The following is a 20,756-nucleotide window of genomic DNA, read 5'->3' as shown; positions in this document are numbered from 1 at the left end:
GCCATAATCCTACCTAACATGTCCGGACCCAACCTAAGTTGTGTTAAGGCAGATCTCAGAAAGCTCCACCCCAAGTGATCAAACGCCTTTTCGGCGTCAATAGATAATAGACATGCTGGGATCTTATGTTTCCGCATATGGGAGGTAAGGAGGAAAGTTTTTATAGTATTATCTCTAGTCTCTCTGCGGTGTACAAATCCAGCCTGATCTCCATGAATAGAGCTAGGAAGTAGAGAGCTTAATATGTTTGCAATTGCTTTGGCATATACTTTTACATCTTCGTTAATTAGGGAGATAGGCCGATAATTTGCGCATACCAATGGGTCCTTTCCTGGTTTGGGAAGAACAACAATCGTGGCAGCTAAGGTTTGAGGGGCAAAATGGCAATTCTCAGAGATGGAATTGAAGAGCTTCGTCATAAATGATATTAAGTTTGGTGCAAATAACTTATAAAAATTAGCCGGGAATCCACCCGAGCCGAGGCTTCTGCCATTTGCCAAAGACCTGACCGTAACCAGTACCTCCAATTCTGAGAACGGGGTCTCAAGGGCCACCATGTCCTCAGATGGCAGAGGGGGAATCGGAGTGCAATTTACATAATCATCCACTCTTTCCTGGAAGTTGGACACGGCCATGTCTGCCAAAGGTCCCCTAAGGTTGTAAAGGGAGATGTAATAGTCCCTAAATGAGTCTACAATCTCCAGAGGGGAAGGAAGATATTTACCTGATTTAGTTTTAATGATGGGTATATAGGTAGTAGGAATTCGAGGATGCAAAAATCGTGCTAAAGCTCTACCAGGCTTGTCTGAGTATTCATATAGATATCTACGGAAGCGGTCTCTCTGTCTCGCTGTTGCTGTAGCAGATACGTTTTTAACCAATTTTGAAACAAGCAAGCCAATAAAGCAGTGTGCCCACGATCCGGAGCAGCTGCGGGTTTGACGAGGCTTAATAAACACTTGATAAAGTATTATGCCCAGGTTCTGTGAGTCCATGCCTTAATACATGACAATATCCTGCTGACCTTAAAAGATGCTAAATGACATTGCATGTTGTTAGTCAGATCTACAAGTACACCCAGATCCTTCTCTACCAGTGACTCTCCTAGTTTTACTCCCTTTAGAACATATGATGTTCGCAGAAACAAAATGATTCAAATGCTAGTTTTTTATGAAACACAGGAAATGCAGGTCTTCGATACAAGTATAGCTAAGAAATACTCTACAACAATGTTTTGGTCTTTTTTTTTTAAGAACCTTTTATTACCCTACTTTACTTTTTTCTCTTAAGATGAGAACTTTTCTTTGTATCTAAAAATGGGTAGGAAAAAGAATAAAAAAAAAAAATATTAACAATTACAAGAAAAGTAGTAGATAATGAACATTATACCCTAGGAACTTGGTTTTACTTAGTAGTTTCACAAGCCATCAGCCGGTCCAGATTTTTAGCCTGGTGAATGTTGCCGTAGACCCGATTCTGTGAGTAAGTGAGAAGAAGAATCTTTTGGAACTTTTTCTTCCCGATGAGGTACATCTCATTCTTCAGACTGAGAGCAGCAGTAATGGGAAGCTTCACTCCAATCCAGTCGTCTTGTAGCATCTGTGGACTTGAGCTGTTGCCGGCCACAGGGTCATACAGGAAGAATTTCTTCCCTTAAGATTAAAAGGTAGATTTATGTGATGTCAGGTACTATGATTAGTACATAAACGCATAGGTGATAAATATCTGATTGCTTATAACTGGGTCCAAAAGTAGGAGTAGGAGGAGGAGGAGGAGGAGTAAGAGTAGGAGGTGTAGGAGTAGGAGATGTAGGAGTAGGAGGAGTAGGAGGTGTAGGAGTAGGAGTAGGAGGAGGAGTAGGAGGAGGAGGAGTAGTAAGCATGTATAACCACAGATCCATTCACTGGGGTGGTCTCTCATACTCACTACCATTTTTTTTTCTTCACAAGAAAATGTTAGCCATTCATTTTTAGAATCTACCAGATTTCCCCAGCGATCCAAGGTTTATCACTTATCCTGTGGAAGGGCTCGCTCTCACTTGCGATTAAATTGGATGAATGCAATCCGATAAAAAAAAAGTGAACCTCCTATATTATATAGAGTCATTACAGACAGAGTGCTCTATTTCAAGTGTTTATTTCTGTTAATGTTGAGGATTATGGCTTACAGCCAATGAAAACACAAAAGTCATTATCTCAGTAAATTAGAATACTTTATAACACCATCTTAAAAAAAGGTTTTTAAAATCTGAAATGTTGGCCTACTGCAATTTATGTTCAGTAAATGCCCTCAATACTTGGTCGGGCTCCTTTTGCATCAATTACTGCATCAATGCGGCAATGTGGCATGGAGGCGATCAGCCTGTGGCCCTGCTGAGGTGTTATGGAAGCCCAGGTGGCTTTGATAGCAGCCTTCAGCTCGTCTGCATTGTTGGGTCTGGTGTCTCTCATCTTCCTCTTGACAATACCCCATAGATTCTCTATGGGGTTAAGGTCAGGAGAGTTTGCTTCCAAATCAAGCATAGTGATACTGTTGTGTGTAAACCAGGTATTGGTACTTTTGGCCGTGTGGACAGGTGCCAGGTCCTGCAGGAGAAGGACATTTCCATCTCCAAAAAGCTTGTCGGCAGAGGGAAGCATGAAGGGCTGTAAAATGTCCTGGTAGATGGCTGCGCTGACTTTGGTCTTGATAAAACACAGTGGACCTCCACCAGCAGATGACATGGCCCCCCAAACCATCACTGATTGTGGGGACTTCACACTAGACCTCCAGCAGCTTGGATTGTGGCCTCTCCACTCTTCCTCCAGACTCTGGGACCTTGATTTCCAAATGAAATGCAAAATTTACTTTGTATTTACTTCGTGTCAATGACTGCCTTCTGGACATCTGTCAAGTCCGCAGTCTTCCCCATGATTGTGGAGCCTACTGAAACAGACTAAGGGACCTTTTTAAATGCTTAGGAAGCTTTTGCAGGTGTTATTTGTTAATTATTCTAATTTACTGGGTTAATGACTTTTGTGTTTTCATTGGCTGTAAGCCATAATCATCAACATTAACAGAAATAACCACTTGAAATAGATCACTCTGTGTTTAATGATTCTATATAATATACAAGTTTCACTGAAATAAATTAACTTTTTGATGATATTCTAATTTAGTGAGATGCACTTGTATATTATGAAAAAAAAACAATAAAAAGTACACACATTTGGTATTGCCGTGTCCGGAACGACCTGACCTCTAAAGCTGTCCCACTAGTTAACCCCTTTAGTGAACACGGTAAAAAAAAAAAAATAATAAAGCAACGTTTTTTGCTACATTTTTTATTATCATACCGACAAACGAACAACGGAATAAAACGCGATCAAAAAGACGAATGTAAATAAAAATGGTACCGCTGAAAACATCATCTTGTCCTGCACAAAACAAGCCACCATACAGCTCCATCAGACAAAAAATAAAAAGTTATAGCTCTCAGAATAAAACGATGCAAAAAAAATCTTTTTTCTATAAAATAGTTTTTATTGCATAAAAGCGCCAAAACAAACTATATAAATATGGTACCGTTGTAAACATACTGACCCGAAGAATAACGCTGCCTTATCAATATTACCACACGCAGAACGGCATAAAAAAAAACCCAAAAAACTCCTGAATTGTTGGTGTTTGTTTATTCTGCCTTCCAAAAATCGGAATAGAAAGCGATCAAAAAATGTCACGTGCCTGGAAATGGCACCAATAACAACGTCAACTGGTCCTGCAAAAAACAAGCCGTCACATGACTCTGTCGGCCGAAATATGGAAAATTGATTACAAAAACTAGTCTTTGCAAAAAAAATGCGACTTTTAGTGTGCAAGAGTCGGCAAACATAAAAACCCCGATATGAATCTGGCATCGCTGTAATCGCACCGACCCGAAGAATAAAGTCGTCTAATCACTTATACTGCACGAGGAAAGATGTAAAAAATAAACTCTACTATTAGATTTACGGCTAGGTTTGGGGCTAGTGTTAGGGTTAGGCTAAGGTTAGGGTTAGGGTTAGGATTTTTTCAAAAGTAAAGAAAAAAAATGATGACGATATGGCAACTAGTGTTGAGCGCAAGTGCTCGCTACTTGAGTTTGCATAGGGTGCTCGAGTCTCCGCCCCATATGTTTGCACGGGCAATCCTTGCATATTTTTTTTGGGGTGTCTGATAACATTAGGTCATCATATTGAATAAGTTATCAAATTCTGTGTCATACTTCTGGGTTCAAAATGTTAACTATACCCCTTGATAAAATCCTTGAGGGGTCTAGTTTCCAAAATGGTGTCACTTGTGGGGGGTTTCCACTGTTTAGGCGCATCAGGGGCTCTCCAAACGCAACATGGCGTCCGCTCTCGACTCCAGGTAATTTTTAATTTTAGGTTCAACATGTCACACGGTGCTCCTTCCCTTCTGGACCCTGCTGTGCGTCCTAACAGCGTTTTTTCCCCACATATGGGCTTTCGGCGTATTCAGGAGAAATTGCACAACAACTTTTGGGGTCTGTTTTTTGCGGTTACATTTTTTTTTATTTTCACAAGGGTCATTTTCTCCTCTTACCCTTGTGAAAATTAAAAATTTGGGGCTGAAAGATCATTTTTGTGGAAAAAGTTTGATACTTTATTTTCACGGCTCCACGTTAAAAACTTCTGTGAAGCACCTGGGGGTTCAAGGTGCTCACCACACACCTAGAGAAGTTCCTTGAGTGGTCTAGTTTCCAAAATGGGGTCAGTTGTGGGGGGTTTCCACTATTAAGGAACATCAGGGGCTCCCCAAAAGCAACATGGCGTCCGTTAATTATTCAAACAAATTTTACATTCAAAAAGTCAAATGGCGCTCCTTCCCTTCTGAGCCCTGCCATGCGTCCAAACAGTGATTTTTCCCCACATATGGGGTATCTGCGTGCTCAGGAGAAATTTCACTACAAATTTTGGGGTCTATTTTTTCTGTTACCCTTGCAAAAATAAAAAAAAAATGAAGTCTAAAGTAAAATTTTTGTGAAAAAAAGTTATATGTTCATTTTTTTTTTCCACATTCCAAAAATTCCTGTGAAGCACCTGAATGGTTAATAAACTTATTGAATGTGGTTTTGAGCACCTTGAGGGGTGCAATATTTAGAATGGTGTCACATTTGGGTATTTTCTGTCATAAAGACCCCTCAAAGTCACGTCAAATGTGATGTGGTCCCTAAAAAAAATTATTTTGTAAATTTTGTTGGAAAAATGAGAAATCGCTGGTCGACTTTTAACCCTTAGAACTTCCTAATAAAAAAAATTTTGGTTCCAAAATTGTGCTGATGTAAAGTAGACATGTGGGAAATGTTATTTATTAACCATTTTGTGTGACATATCGCTCTGATTTAAAGGCATAAAAATGTAAAGGTTGAAAATGGCAAAATGTTTTAAAGTAATGCAAGTCATATTGAAGAATTTTACCACTATCATGAAGTGCAATATGTCACAAAAAAACATCTCAGAATCAGCGGGATCTGTTGAAGCGTTCGAGTCATTACCTCATAAATTGACAGTAGTCAATTTTAAAAATTGGCCTGGTCATTAACGTGCAAACCACCTTCGGGGTTAAAGGGGTTAAATGCATGGGGGCTAGATATTAGTCGCATAGTTTGGGGTAGTGCATTCCAGAAAACTGGCACGAGAGAAGTCTTGGAGACGGAGGTGCGATGTTCGGATTAAGGAGAATGTCAGTCTTAGATCAGTTGCAGACCGGAGGGCACGGGAAGGGTGATAGACAGATGAGGGAGGAGATATAGGGCGGTGCAGAACTGTGGAGAGCTTTGTGGGTGAGCGATGAGTTTATACTGTATTCTATAGCGAATGGGTAACCAGTGCAATGACTGGCACAGGGTAGAAAATTTCTTACCTTCCCATACACATGCAGACTTTAGTCTCTAAGAGAGGATTCACATTAGGTTGGTTCTTGGCAACGAGAAACGCCTTACCGTGGCTGCTGGGTACACATGAATTGGCCAATTTATGAGCTAAGATTACTCAGTTATTTCTATTATTATTTCTAGAGCAGTAATGCAATTCAAGTTTCATACATTTCATGTTTGCATACTTAGCGCTGCAGACTGCTACTTTATTTGTTGGCACAGGGTAGAGGCGTCGGTGAAGCAGACTGATAAAAATATGACCCTGGCTGCTGCATTCAGGATGGATTGGAGAGGGGAGAGAGTTTGGTTAGAGAGAGACCCATCAGTAGAGCATTGCAGTAGTCCAGACAAGAGTGAATGAGAGCGACAGTAAGAGTTTTTGCAGTTTCAAAGGTAAGAAATGGTCGGATTTTGGAGATGTTTTTAAGGTGCAGGTGACAAGCGAGTGAGTGATTGTATATGGGGAATGAAGTTAAGTGGTGTTGTCAAATATGACCCCAAGACAGCGAGCGTGCTGCTTGGGAGTTACAGCTGTACCACCCAGGTAAATTGCAAAGTCGGATATAGGTAGGGTAGTAGAGGGAGGAAACACAAGGAGTTCAGTTTTGGAGAGATTCAGTTTCAGATAGAGGGAGGACATGATGTTAGAGAAAGCAGACAGACAATCCCTGGTATTTTGCATTTGGGTAGAGGTGATGTCAGGTGAAGAGGTGTATAGTTGGGTGTCATCAGCATTGAGATGATGCTGGAAACCAAATCTGCTAATTGTTTGACCAATAGGGGCAGTGTATAAAGAGAAGAGGAGGGGGCCTAGGACTGAGCATTGAGGAACCCCGATTGCAGAAGATTAGTGGAAGAAGAGCCGGCAAAAGATACTGTGAAAAAGCGAGCAGAGAGATATGAGGAGAACCAGGAGAGAGCGGTGTCCTTGAGGCCTATAGAGCGGAGCATAGTGAGGAGGAGCTGGTGATCCAGTGTCAAATGCTGCAGAGAGATCCAGAAAAAACAGCAGGGAGTAGTGACCATTAGCTGTTAGTAGGTCATTAGAGACTTTATTAAATGCAGTTTCTGTAGAGTGTGAAGAGTGGAAACCAGATTGTAAAGGGTCAAGAAGAGTGTTATCTGCGAGATAGCGGATGAGACGGGAGTGGCCCAAGCGTTCCAGGAGTTTAGAGGTGAAAGGAAGATTAGAGACCGGTCTGTAGTTAGCAGAGCAGTTCTGGTCCAGGGATGGCTTTTTAAGTAAAGGGGTTATGATGGCATGTTTGAATGAAGAGAGAAAGATACCTGAAGAAAGAGAGAGGTTAAATATTTTAGTTAGGTGGGTAGTGACAGATGGTGAATGGGGCTGAAGGAGATGTGAGGGAATAGGGTCACTGTTACAGGTTGTAGGGCGAGAAGAGGAGAGGAGTCTGGTCATTTCTTCTTCTGTGACAGGCTTGAAGAAGGAAAGTGAACTTGAGGTGCAGGAGGGAAGGGGATCCAGGGTCTGAGAAGATTGTGCAAAAATGTCTTGACGAATAGGATTGATTTTTTGTAGGAAATAAGTGGCCAGATCTTCAGCACTTTGGTTGATGACGGGGTGTGACAATACAGCTTAGAATCTTAATCAGCCAGACAATTAGATTGGTTAAGCCAAGAGAAATACACTATTGTGTTTATGTTGACTTGTAAATGTATGTGTATTTCTGTGGCTGGTCAAGAAGGACAGTGACTCAGCGGGGAACAATGAATGTTTGATAAATATGTTGATTAACCTTTGTGTGGACCCTGTTGCTTGTTGACTCACAAAACAGGAGGACAAAGTACGCAAATTCATTAAATGCTCAATGAGATCTGAGCGCTGCCCTTTCTCCCCAACCTGTGACTGATAACCTTAGGCACATATGTAAATATAAAAAAGGTTTGTCTGTCCTGCTGCAAAGAGAACTGAAAGAGACTTGACCAGGAGAATCAAAAAACAGACTCTCTGAGACCATCAGCTTGGAAGCATGGCTTTAACCAAAGAGACACAGATTTGGATTCTATATGATTCCGGCCTAAGGGTATATGGCCCTGACTAGAAAGATAAGGATCTGTTCCATTGAGCATCAGAGAGCCCATGGATACATTTGGGAAGACCAGGTTGAGATGATGAAGTCACCTGTTCCCATGGATATGTTGTTTTGGGTTGCCAGGTGGGAGCCTCCGGTCGCCTGGAAACCATGAAGACATTTGGAGAAGCCAGATTGGGACCAGTGGGTCATCTGGCCCCATGGAAAGTCTCGGAGAGGACAGGGTGGGTACCTTGATGGACTGTTAGCTTCCTAAGCTTGCCGCTACCTTCTCTCTGTGAGGGCCTGCCAGAACCGGGGGACCACTGGTTGAGGTAGTTGGCCCTGGAAGTCCCAAAGTCGCAGCTGTTCTATCCCAGGCAGGTCAGCGGACGGGTGAGACTGTGTAATGTTGTACCATCATGGGTATTTGCTGGGACTGTTCTATATGTTTATTGTCAGTTCGGTGGTTAAATAAAGTATTGCCACACTGTTTTACCCTCACCCTGTGTTGCCTGAGTAGCATTACGCCCACGGAAGACCCAGGGTATTCACACACGGGGGTCTGCACTTTATTTCAAAAAAGTCGTTTTGGATTGTTGGCTAGAGATGTAATGAGGGTGGTAAAGTAGACTTGTTTAGCCAAATGGAGAGCAGAGTTATAAGTTTTGCACATGAACTCATAGTGGATGAAGTCTTCTTCTGAAAGTGATTTTCTCCACTGACGCTCAGCGCACCTTGATCACCGCTGAAGAAAAGTGCAGCATGTGTCATGGCTGCGGTCTATGCCGGGTCATTCTGCGTGTATCAGGTGCTGCTTCATCCAGGTTGCTCTGCAATGTGTTGTTATAGTGTGACAATGCTGAGTCTGGACAGGAGAGGGAGGAGATGGGAGCTAAGGATAACTGTAGATTGTTCATAAGCTGCTGGGTATTGATGGCACATAGATTTCTGTGTGTGTTAAGTGGGGGTGTCCCGAGTGTGGAGACTGCTCTTAACATAAAAGGAAAGAAGGTTGTGGTCAGAGAGTGGGAAAGGGGAGTTAGTAAAGTCATGCAGCGATCAGAGTCGTGAGAAGACCAGGTCCAGAGTATTCCCGTCTTCATGTGTAAGAGAGTTAGCAAGCTGTGAGAGGCAGATTGGGAGAGGGGATCATCAATGGGTATTTTAAAATACCCCATGATGAGAGTGGGAATATCACAGGATAGGAAGTGAGGAAACCAGGTGGCAAAGTGATCCAGGAACTGGCAGGAGGGGCCTGAAGGGCGACACACAACCACCACTCACAGGTAGAAGTGTTTGAAGAGTCTAACGATGTGGATTTCGAAGGAAGGAGACATAAGTGAGGGAACCGGGGTGATGACCTGAAAAGCACATTGTGATGACAAGAGCAGATCAACACCTCCACCTTGTTTGCTCTTAAGTCTGGGGGTATGTGAAAATTGTAGCCCACCATACGAGAGAGCAGCTGTGGCGGTGGTGTCAGACTGCTGAATCCAAGTTTCAGTGAGAGCCAGAAGGTTAATTACAGTCATGGCCAAAAGTTTTGAGAATGACACCAAAATTATATTGTCACATGATCTGCTGGCCTCTGGTTTTTATTAGTGTTTGTCTGATGTTTATATCACATACAGAAATATAATTGCAATCATATTATGAGTACCAATAGGTTATATTGACAGAATGAGTTAATGCAGCAAGTCAATATTTGCAGTGTTGCCCCTTCTTCTTCAAGACCTCTGTAATTCTCCCTGGCATGCTCTCAATCAACTTTTGGACCAAATCCTGACTGATAGCAGTCCATTCTTGCATAATCAATGCTTGCATTTTGCCAGAATTTGTTGGTTTTTGTTTGTCCACCCGTCTCTTGATGATTGACCACAAGTTCTCAATGGGATTAAGATCTGGGGAGTTTCCAGGCCATGGACCCAAAATCTCTGTTTTGTTCCATGAGCCATTTTGTTATCACCTTTGCTTTATGGCAAGGTGCTCCATCATGCTGGAAAAGGCATTGTTGGGCGCCAAACTGCTCTTGGACGGTTGGGAGAAGTTGCTCTTGGAGGACATTCTGGTACCATTCTTTATTTATGGCTGTGTTTTTAGGCAAGACTGTGAGTGAGCCGATTCCCTTGGCTGAGAAGCAACCCCACACATGAATGGTTTCAGGATGCTTTACAGTTGGCATGAGACAAGACTGGTGGTAGCGCTCACCTCTTCTTCTCCGAATAAGCTGTTTTCCAGATGTCCCAAACAATCGAAAAGGGGATTCATCAGAGAAAATGACTTTGCCCCAGTCCTCAGCAGTCCACTCCCTGTACCTTTTGCAGAATATCAGTGGGTCCCTGATGTTTTTTCTGGAGAGAAGTGGCTTCTTTGCTGCCCTCCTTGAAACCAGCCCTTGCTCAAAGAGTCTCCGCCTCACAGTGCGTGCAGAAGCACTCACACCAGCCTGCTGCCATTCCTGAGCAAGCTCGGCACTGCTGGTAGTCCGATCCCGCAGCTGAAACAGTTTTAAGATACGGTCCTGGCGCTTGCTGGTCTTTCTTGAGGGGAATACCCGGCACCGGATCAGATGGGGGGGTTGTAGTCTCCGAGCGGCTGAGACCCGGTCCCGTGCCCAGGGCGTCAAGCTATGTGTTATGTGGCAGTCCTTACTGATGTTATAAGAGTTCTTTTGTGTCGACTACGCCACCCGTTGTAATGCGGTCACTGTGGCCGCCGCTGCAGCAGGGTCCGCTGAGGCTGATGGTGGATGTGCAGCTTGGTGGGTTAACCCCCAACGGGAGGGGTATAGCCTCAGAGGGGACAGGCGCAGAGGATGGGGGTTGTGGTGGTGCGGTGCAGCCGGCAAGGAAGACAGACTCGGGTTGTGCAGTTAAGGGAGTTTACTTACTGCTGATGTTTCGGTCACTCCAGCTGTTAGTGACCACCCGAGCCGTGCTGCGTCCACCAGGTCCTGGATCCGGCCAACCCCCAAACAAGTCCGGAGCGTGGCCCTGAGCTCTCCCTCTGTCCTTTCTTCAGCCGTCCCCACCAGTGATTCACCTAGGTCCAGCTCCCTCGGGCCTTCTTTTGGGACACCCTTGGCCCTGGGTTCCCTGACCCTTCATGTGGTTTGCCTTCGGGGTGAATATGGTGGGTGACCGTGGCAAACGCTGCCCACGATCTCCGGTCTCTGGCTGGGGATTGTTTTTACCCCCACCAGCTTGGGTTCCGGTACCCTGATGCTGACTCCTCACCCGGTGCTCTAATTTGGGTTCTTGGGTCCCTTCAGTCTTCCCCCTCTGGGTCTTTCTCTGCTCCACTCTCTCTCTCTCCAGGGCTGCTGTTTCCTGCTCTCTGCATCTGACTTGTCCTCTGCAGCTGACTGACCCTGATCTAAGTTGGTGCCCTCCTTATATATCCCTCTATGTGTGAGCTCAGGTGACCAGCACCCAATGAGCTCCTATCACTACCCAGACTGCTCCCCCTATCTGCCCCTACACTACATGGGATGTACCAACCCCCCTCCCACTCCAGCCAGGAACAGGCTCGGTTGTACCTGCACATTTCTAAGTGGGAGTACCGTCGGCCTGCCCCTCTGGAATGGGATGTATGTAGTGCATGCAGTCTATCTGAGCTCAGTTCCACACTCCTTCCTTACCCGGGAGTGGAATATCACACCTCTGGGTTGAGGTGCAATACCCCTGTAGCAGCCGAATCCTCAGGGTGCTACATATGCAAATTGCCATTACAAAAAATGAAGCAGTAAACTTTGGAAAAATTAATATTTGTCTCATTCTCAATACTTTTGGCCATGACTGTAGATCCTTAATGATTCTGAAGCAGCTATCTGACCATCCTCCTTCCAGCTCACTCCACCAATTAGTCTTTTTGTGGACTCAAACCAGGGCAGCCTATATAAGTACAGATCTCTGTGTAAGGCCACGGCCCTACTATCAGTATTCGGTCAGGAGTGGAAGCAAAAACCAGGAGTGGGTGATAACCGCAAAATTGGTGACTTGTTTCTATTATATCTTTTCTCTGATTGTTCCACGCCTTGGTTTTGGTTCCCACTCAAACAAAAATACTGACCGAATGGCCTAAGGGTTAAAGGGTGAAGGCCAGGTTTCTCCTGGGACCTGTTAGCTGGAGTGGTTAGTGCAAAGCCTGTCCATAGAAGCCCTTTTAAGAGCTGCTAGCCGTCGACTAATCGTGCACCCCTTTACAGTTACTGAAAAGTGGTCTCCTTGCAAGCATCAGTCACCTTACCTTTAATAAAGAATATTCTCTCCTCCCGAATAACTTTGCTTCCTTTTGCTATGATTGCAGGCTGGGTGAATGCAGCATCAACACTGTTAGGAATTCCTGGAAATCCTTCTTTTATCAGCTTTGGATAGCCGGGCTCTACTTTATCATTGTCGTATTTCCAATACTGGTCTCCCTGTTATAAAAAAAAAAAAAAAAAAATCCCATAAAAGAATTTAAATAAAAGCAAAACCTATTGTCATGGTTGTGTCAGAAGCCCTGCAGTGGGTTGCAGGAGATCTCTACGTTTGGCATTACAGACATCTTCTTAGAGGCTGTCTCTAGGACCCAGCGGCTACCTTTCACTGGCTAACACCCTGGCCTGGGTGTACAAATACCCGCTGTGTTCCAGAGGGACGTGCAGGCGATAAGCATTACTCCTTGTGAAGGCTTAAGCAAGAGCAGTGCTTCTTCCTCTCTGGAGATTGAGGACGCGTGTACATTTGTCTGGAGTCATCTCAAGCTAAGCAATTTCACCGTTTGTTCTCCCTTGTTGTCTTTAATGGTCAGTGGGGATTGACTAGGGCTCATCTCCTCCCTTCCCTAGCCTTAGCCATACGCCAGGAAAAGACAGGGCGAGGCACACATGCGGCGATTGGTGAAGAGCCAATATAGGAACGTTAGGGGAGACAGGGTGACACTAAATCAGCCTAGGAGGTCTCCACAACCCTCCTTTCCTTCTTCCCTTTGTGTTGCACTAAGTCTTTCCCACACCTTTCGTGACACCTATACATTGACTATGTCTCTTTGTATGTGTCCCATATGTGTCCATATAGTCACACATTTTCTACAGAGACCCTACAAAGACAGGACGGATTTCATTTTTTCATATTCTGTAGGTTTACATAATGTTAGACACCTTCGGTTTCCTATGAATCTCATCAAGAAATATAAATTCTCCTTTACCTTTGAATAATTTTATCCTACCGATAAGGCAGATAGCCCCTGATTGACTTAATTTTATATATGCCGGATCCAAAGCTTATTAAGAAAAAAATAAGAAAATTATAGATTGGAGGTAGCATTTGGAATTAGTGAAAAATAAATAACAGCCTGTTTAATATTCTGGGACTTGTGGTGCTGTACAGGCACTGAGATAGGGATTTAATTTCTGAACATGGCTTTTAATTAACTCTGTTCTGAGCTTTGGGCCGGGCGTCACACTATATAAACGCCTAGCTGGCTACACTATATAAACGCCTAGCTGGCTACCCTATATAAACGCCTAGCTGGCTACGCTATATAAACGCCTAGCTGACTACGCTATATAAACGCCTAGCTGGCTACGCTATATAAACACCTAGCTGGCTACGCTATATAAACGCCTAGCTGGCTACGCTATATAAACGCCTAGCTGGCTACACTATATAAACGCCTAGCTGGCTACACTATATAAACGCCTAGCTGGCTACACTATATAAAAGCCTAGCTGGCTACGCTATATAAACGCCTAGCTGGCTACACTATATAAACGCCTAGCTGGCTACACTATATAAACGCCTAGCTGGCTACGCTATATAAACGCCTAGCTGGCTACGCTATATAAACGCCTAGCTGGCTACACTATATAAACGTCTAGCTGGCTACACTATATAAACGCCTAGCTGGCTACACTATATAAACACCTAGCTGGCTACACTATATAAACACCTAGCTGGCTACACTATATAAACGCCTAGCTGGCTACACTATATAAACACCTAGCTGGCTACACTATATAAACGCCTAGCTGGCTACACTATATAAACGTCTAGCTGGCTACACTATATAAACGTCTAGCTGGCTACACTATATAAACGCCTAGCTGGCTACGCTATATAAACGCCTAGCTGGCTACACTATATAAACGTCTAGCTGGCTACGCTATATAAACGCCTAGCTGGCTACACTATATAAACGTCTAGCTGGCTACACTATATAAACGCCTAGCTGGCTACACTATATAAACGCCTAGCTGGCTACGCTATATAAACGCCTAGCTGGCTACACTATATAAACGCCTAGCTGGCTACACTATATAAACGCCTAGCTGGCTACACTATATAAACGCCTAGCTGGCTACACTATATAAACGCCTAGCTGGCTACACTATATAAACGCCTAGCTGGCTACACTATATAAACGCCTAGCTGGCTACACTATATAAACGCCTAGCTGGCTACGCTATATAAACGCCTAGCTGGCTACACTATATAAACGCCTAGCTGGCTACACTATATAAACGCCTAGCTGGCTACACTATATAAACGCCTAGCTGGCTACACTATATAAACGCCTAGCTGGCTACACTATATAAACGCCTAGCTGGCTACCCTATATAAACGCCTAGCTGGCTACCCTATATAAACGCCTAGCTGGCTACGCTATATAAACGCCTAGCTGGCTACCCTATATAAACGCCTAGCTGGCTACACTATATAAACGCCTAGCTGGCTACGCTATATAAACGCCTAGCTGGCTACACTATATAAACGCCTAGCTGGCTACGCTATATAAACGCCTAGCTGGCTACACTATATAAACGCCTAGCTGGCTACACTATATAAACGCCTAGCTGGCTACACTATATAAACGCCTAGCTGGCTACGCTATATAAACGCCTAGCTGGCTACACTATATAAACGTCTAGCTGGCTACACTATATAAACGCCTAGCTGGCTACACTATATAAACGCCTAGCTGGCTACACTATATAAACGCCTAGCTGGCTACACTATATAAACGCCTAGCTGGCTACACTATATAAACGCCTAGCTGGCTACACTATATAAACGCCTAGCTGGCTACACTATATAAACGCCTAGCTGGCTACACTATATAAACGCCTAGCTGGCTACACTATATAAACGCCTAGCTGGCTACACTATATAAACGCCTAGCTGGCTACACTATATAAACGCCTAGCTGGCTACGCTATATAAACGCCTAGCTGGCTACACTATATAAACGCCTAGCTGGCTACACTATATAAACGCCTAGCTGGCTACACTATATAAACGCCTAGCTGGCTACACTATATAAACGCCTAGCTGGCTACACTATATAAACGCCTAGCTGGCTACACTATATAAACGTCTAGCTGGCTACACTATATAAACGTCTAGCTGGCTACGCTATATAAACGCCTAGCTGGCTACACTATATGAACGTCTAGCTGGCTACACTATATAAACACCTAGCTGGCTACGCTATATAAACGCCTAGCTGGCTACGCTATATAAACGCCTAGCTGGCTACACTATATAAACGCCTAGCTGGCTACACTATATAAACGCCTAGCTGGCTACACTATATAAACGCCTAGCTGGCTACACTATATAAACGCCTAGCTGGCTACACTATATAAACGCCTAGCTGGCTACACTATATAAACGTCTAGCTGGCTACACTATATAAACGTCTAGCTGGCTACGCTATATAAACGCCTAGCTGGCTACACTATATGAACGTCTAGCTGGCTACACTATATAAACACCTAGCTGGCTACGCTATATAAACGCCTAGCTGGCTACGCTATATAAACGCCTAGCTGGCTACACTATATAAACGCCTAGCTGGCTACACTATATAAACGCCTAGCTGGCTACACTATATAAACGCCTAGCTGGCTACACTATATAAACGCCTAGCTGGCTACGCTATATAAACGCCTAGCTGGCTACGCTATATAAACGCCTAGCTGACTACGCTATATAAACACCTAGCTGGCTACACTATATAAACGCCTAGCTGGCTAAGCTATATAAACGCCTAGCTGGCTACACTATATAAACGCCTAGCTGGCTACACTATATAAACGCCTAGCTGGCTACACTATATAAACGCCTAGCTGGCTACACTATATAAACGTCTAGCTGGCTACACTATATAAACGCCTAGCTGGCTACGCTATATAAACGCCTAGCTGGCTACACTATATAAACGCCTAGCTGGCTACACTATATAAACACCTAGCTGGCTACACTATATAAACGTCTAGCTGGCTACACTATATAAACGCCTAGCTGGCTACACTATATAAACGCCTAGCTGGCTACGCTATATAAACGCCTAGCTGGCTACGCTATATAAACGCCTAGCTGGCTACACTATATAAACGCCTAGCTGGCTACACTATATAAACGCCTAGCTGGCTACACTATATAAACGCCTAGCTGGCTACGCTATATAAACACCTAGCTGGCTACACTATATAAACGCCTAGCTGGCTACACTATATAAACGCCTAGCTGGCTACACTATATAAACGCCTAGCTGGCTACACTATATAAACGCCTAGCTGGCTACACTATATAAACGCCTAGCTGGCTACGCTATATAAACGCCTAGCTGGCTACACTATATAAACGCCTAGCTGGCTACACTATATAAACGTCTAGCTTCCTACACTATATAAACGCCTAGCTGGCTACACTATATAAACGCCTAGCTGGCTACACTATATAAACGTCTAGCTGGCTACACTATATAAACGCCTAGCTGGCTACACTATATAAACGCCTAGCTGGCTACGCTATATAAACGCCTAGCTGGCTACGCTATATAAACGCCTAGCTGGCTACACTATATAAACGCCTAGCTGGCTACACTATATAAACGCCTAGCTGGCTACACTATATAAACGCCTAGCTGGCTACACTATATAAACGTCTAGCTGGCTACACTATATAAACGCCTAGCTGGCTACACTATATAAACGCCTAGCTGGCTACGCTATATAAACGCCTAGCTGGCTACGCTATATAAACGCCTAGCTGGCTACACTATATAAACGCCTAGCTGGCTACACTATATAAACGTCTAGCTGGCTACACTATATAAACGCCTAGCTGGCTACACTATATAAACGCCTAGCTGGCTACACTATATAAACGCCTAGCTGGCTACACTATATAAACGTCTAGCTGGCTACACTATATAAACGCCTAGCTGGCTACACTATATAAACGCCTAGCTGGCTACGCTATATAAACGCCTAGCTGGCTACACTATATAAACGCCTAGCTGGCTACACTATATAAACGCCTAGCTGGCTACACTATATAAACGCCTAGCTGGCTACACTATATAAACGCCTAGCTGGCTACACTATATAAACGCCTAGCTGGCTACACTATATAAACGCCTAGCTGGCTACACTATATAAACGCCTAGCTGGCTACACTATATAAACGCCTAGCTGGCTACACTATATAAACGCCTAGCTGGCTACACTATATAAACGCCTAGCTGGCTACACTATATAAACGCCTAGCTGGCTACACTATATAAACGCCTAGCTGGCTACACTATATAAACGCCTAGCTGGCTACACTATATAAACGCCTAGCTGGCTACACTATATAAACGCCTAGCTGGCTACACTATATAAACGCCTAGCTGGCTACACTATATAAACGCCTAGCTGGCTACACTATATAAACGCCTAGCTGGCTACACTATATAAACGCCTAGCTGGCTACACTATATAAACGCCTAGCTGGCTACACTATATAAACGCCTAGCTGGCTACACTATATAAACGCCTAGCTGGCTACACTATATAAACGCCTAGCTGGCTACGCTATATAAACGCCTAGCTGGCTACGCTATATAAACGCCTAGCTGGCTACGCTATATAAACACCTAGCTGGCTACACTATATAAACGCCTAGCTGGCTACACTATATAAACGCCTAGCTGGCTACACTATATAAACGCCTAGCTGGCTACACTATATAAACGCCTAGCTGGCTACACTATATAAACACCTAGCTGGCTACACTATATAAACGCCTAGCTGGCTACACTATATAAACGCCTAGCTGGCTACGCTATATAAACACCTAGCTGGCTACGCTATATAAACACCTAGCTGGCTACACTATATAAACGCCTAGCTGGCTACGCTATATAAACGCCTAGCTGGCTACGCTATATAAACGCCTAGCTGGCTACACTGTATAAACGCCTAGCTGGCTACGCTATATAAACGCCTAGCTGGCTACACTATATAAACGCCTAGCTGGCTACACTATATAAACGCCTAGCTGGCTACACTATATAAACGCCTAGCTGGCTACACTATATAAACGCCTAGCTGGCTACACTATATAAACACCTAGCTGGCTACGCTATATAAACACCTAGCTGGCTACGCTATATAAACACCTAGCTGGCTACACTATATAAACGCCTAGCTGGCTACGCTATATAAACGCCTAGCTGGCTACACTATATAAACGCCTAGCTGGCTACACTATATAAACGCCTAGCTGGCTACACTATATAAACGCCTAGCTGGCTACACTATATAAACGCCTAGCTGGCTACACTATATAAACGCCTAGCTGGCTACACTATATAAACGCCTAGCTGGCTACACTATATAAACACCTAGCTGGCTACGCTATATAAACGCCTAGCTGGCTACACTATATAAACGCCTAGCTGGCTACACTATATAAACGCCTAGCTGGCTACACTATATAAACGCCTAGCTGGCTACACTATATAAACGCCTAGCTGGCTACACTATATAAACGCCTAGCTGGCTACGCTATATAAACACCTAGCTGGCTACGCTATATAAACACCTAGCTGGCTACACTATATAAACGCCTAGCTGGCTACACTATATAAACGCCTAGCTGGCTACACTATATAAACGCCTAGCTGGCTACGCTATATAAACGCCTAGCTGGCTACGCTATATAAACGCCTAGCTGGCTACACTATATAAACGCCTAGCTGGCTACGCTATATAAACACCTAGCTGGCTACACTATATAAACGCCTAGCTGGCTACGCTATATAAACGCCTAGCTGGCTACACTATATAAACGCCTAGCTGGCTACGCTATATAAACGCCTAGCTGGCTACACTATATAAACGCCTAGCTGGCTACACTATATAAACGCCTAGCTGGCTACGCTATATAAACGCCTAGCTGGCTACACTATATAAACGCCTAGCTGGCTACACTATATAAACGCCTAGCTGGCTACACTATATAAACGCCTAGCTGGCTACACTATATAAACGCCTAGCTGGCTACACTATATAAACGCCTAGCTGGCTACACTATATAAACGCCTAGCTGGCTACACTATATAAACGCCTAGCTGGCTACACTATATAAACGCCTAGCTGGCTACGCTATATAAACGCCTAGCTGGCTACACTATATAAACGCCTAGCTGGCTACGCTATATAAACGCCTAGCTGGCTACGCTATATAAACGCCTAGCTGGCTACGCTATATAAACGCCTAGCTGGCTACACTATATAAACGCCTAGCTGGCTACACTATATAAACGCCTAGCTGGCTACACTATATAAACGCCTAGCTGGCTACACTATATAAACGTCTAGCTAACTACACTATATAAACGCCTAGCTGGCTACACTATATAAACACCTAGCTGGCTACACTATATAAACGCCTAGCTGGCTACACTATATAAACACCTAGCTGGCTACGCTATATAAACGCCTAGCTGGCTACGCTATATAAACGCCTAGCTGGCTACACTATATAAACGCCTAGCTGGCAACACTATATAAACGCCTAGCTGGCTACACTATATAAACGCCTAGCTGGCTACACTATATAAACGCCTAGCTGGCTACACTATATAAACGCCTAGCTGGCTACACTATATAAACGCCTAGCTGGCTACACTATATAAACGCCTAGCTGGCTACACTATATAAACGCCTAGCTGGCTATACTATATAAACGCCTAGCTGGCTACATTATATAAACGCCTAGCTGGCTACACTATATAAACGCCTAGCTGGCTACACTATATAAACGCCTAGCTGGCTACACTATATAAACGCCTAGCTGGCTACACTATATAAACGCCTAGCTGGCTACGCTATATAAACGCCTAGCTGGCTACACTATATAAACGCCTAGCTGGCTACACTATATAAACGCCTAGCTGGCTACACTATATAAACGCCTAGCTGGCTACACTATATAAACGCCTAGCTGGCTACACTATATAAACGCCTAGCTGGCTACACTATATAAACGCCTAGCTGGCTACACTATATAAACGCCTAGCTGGCTACGCTAAATAAACGCCTAGCTGGCTACACTATATAAACGTCTAGCTGGCTACACTATATAAACGCCTAGCTGGCTACGCTATATAAACGCCTAGCTGGCTACGCTATATAAACGCCTAGCTGGCTACACTATATAAACGCCTAGCTGGCTACGCTATATAAACGCCTAGCTGGCTACGCTATATAAACGCCTAGCTGGCTACGCTATATAAACGCCTAGCTGGCTACGCTATATAAACGCCTAGCTGGCTACACTATATAAACGCCTAGCTGGCTACACTATATAAACGTCTAGCTGGCTACACTATATAAACGCCTAGCTGGCTACACTATATAAACGCCTAGCTGGCTACACTATATAAACGCCTAGCTGGCTACACTATATAAACGCCTAGCTGGCTACATTATATAAACGCCTAGCTGGCTACACTATATAAACGCCTAGCTGGCTACGCTATAT

At 44.0% G+C, this 20,756-nt stretch overlaps 1 protein-coding gene across 1 annotated transcript in view; it reads right to left on the bottom strand.

The window, feature by feature from the left end:
• Positions 1 to 1,261: 1,261 nt before the first annotated feature.
• LOC141152759 (matrix metalloproteinase-18-like) overlaps positions 1,262 to 20,756 on the bottom strand; it is a 40,532-nt gene continuing 21,037 nt past the window's right edge. Inside the window, exons 7-8 of the mRNA XM_073637443.1 lie at positions 12,202 to 12,373; positions 1,262 to 1,652 (exon numbers count right to left, since the gene is read on the bottom strand). Coding sequence (XP_073493544.1) covers positions 1,405 to 1,652; positions 12,202 to 12,373 — 420 coding nt within the window. The 3' untranslated portion in view covers positions 1,262 to 1,404. The remainder of the gene's footprint in view (positions 1,653 to 12,201; positions 12,374 to 20,756) is intronic.

The sequence above is a fragment of the Phyllobates terribilis genome, unplaced genomic scaffold (genome assembly GCF_046119375.1).
Source record: "Phyllobates terribilis strain yellow unplaced genomic scaffold, ASM4611937v1 Scaffold_6__1_contigs__length_29720123, whole genome shotgun sequence".
Taxonomy (NCBI): Eukaryota; Metazoa; Chordata; class Amphibia; order Anura; family Dendrobatidae; genus Phyllobates; species Phyllobates terribilis.
The sequence above is the reverse complement of the archived record's forward strand: the minus strand, read 5'-3'. Positions and strand labels throughout refer to the sequence as shown.